This window comes from Sinocyclocheilus grahami, unplaced genomic scaffold (assembly GCF_001515645.1).
Source record: "Sinocyclocheilus grahami isolate Dianchi unplaced genomic scaffold, SAMN03320097.WGS_v1.1 scaffold28467.1, whole genome shotgun sequence".
Lineage (NCBI taxonomy): Eukaryota > Metazoa > Chordata > Actinopteri > Cypriniformes > Cyprinidae > Sinocyclocheilus > Sinocyclocheilus grahami.
Genome location: NW_015520634.1, coordinates 1 through 618, shown reverse-complemented (window position 1 = coordinate 618; position 618 = coordinate 1). Strand labels below are relative to the sequence as shown.

General features: G+C 39.2%; 1 protein-coding gene across 1 annotated transcript in view; it reads left to right on the top strand.

Moving 5' to 3' along the window:
* Positions 1–312, top strand: part of LOC107580255 (voltage-dependent L-type calcium channel subunit alpha-1F-like) — a gene marked incomplete at both ends in the record, with an annotated part of 2,090 nt that extends 1,778 nt beyond the window's left edge. The window contains one exon of the mRNA XM_016265984.1: positions 202–312. Coding sequence (XP_016121470.1) covers positions 202–312 — 111 coding nt within the window. The remainder of the gene's footprint in view (positions 1–201) is intronic.
* Positions 313–618: the final 306 nt, after the last annotated feature.

Sequence of the window (618 nt, the reverse complement as noted above, 5' to 3'; positions counted from 1 at the left end):
AACAACGACTTCTGGTGACCTTAGAAACACTGAAATGTTTCAAGCCGAAATGTTATATGTATGTATTATTAGAAAGGGAAAAACTAAGTGAACCCACAATACATCTTATTTCATTAAGTTATCACTCCACTGGGAGAAGTTCTGCATACACATGCAATCAATCAGGATCAACTAATAAGATCACATGACTGTGACCCACAGCACTATGAGCAGTCCAAACTCTTCAACTTTGTGATGGACATCCTGAACATGATCTTCACTACGCTCTTTACGGTTGAGAGGATCATCAAACTTCTGGCTCTGAGACCTTACGTGAGACTTGATGCACACTTTCTTTCCCCTTTCAATCTACTTTTTACTTTGCTCCAGTGGTTTGATATGCAGTCTTGATACATCCATTTGTGTTAGTGCCATTTGCGTTTGTGCTTTTTCCTTTCTCTCTCTTGTTTTCGCTATTTGTGTTTGGGACTACGCAGCACTATTTTATAGATGCCTGGAACTCTTTTGATGCGCTGATAGTGGTGGGCAGTTTGGTGGACATCATGATTGCAGAGTTCAGTGTATGTAACTATTATTATAAAACTATATCTGATCTATGAGAGATGCTTATGCATGTCC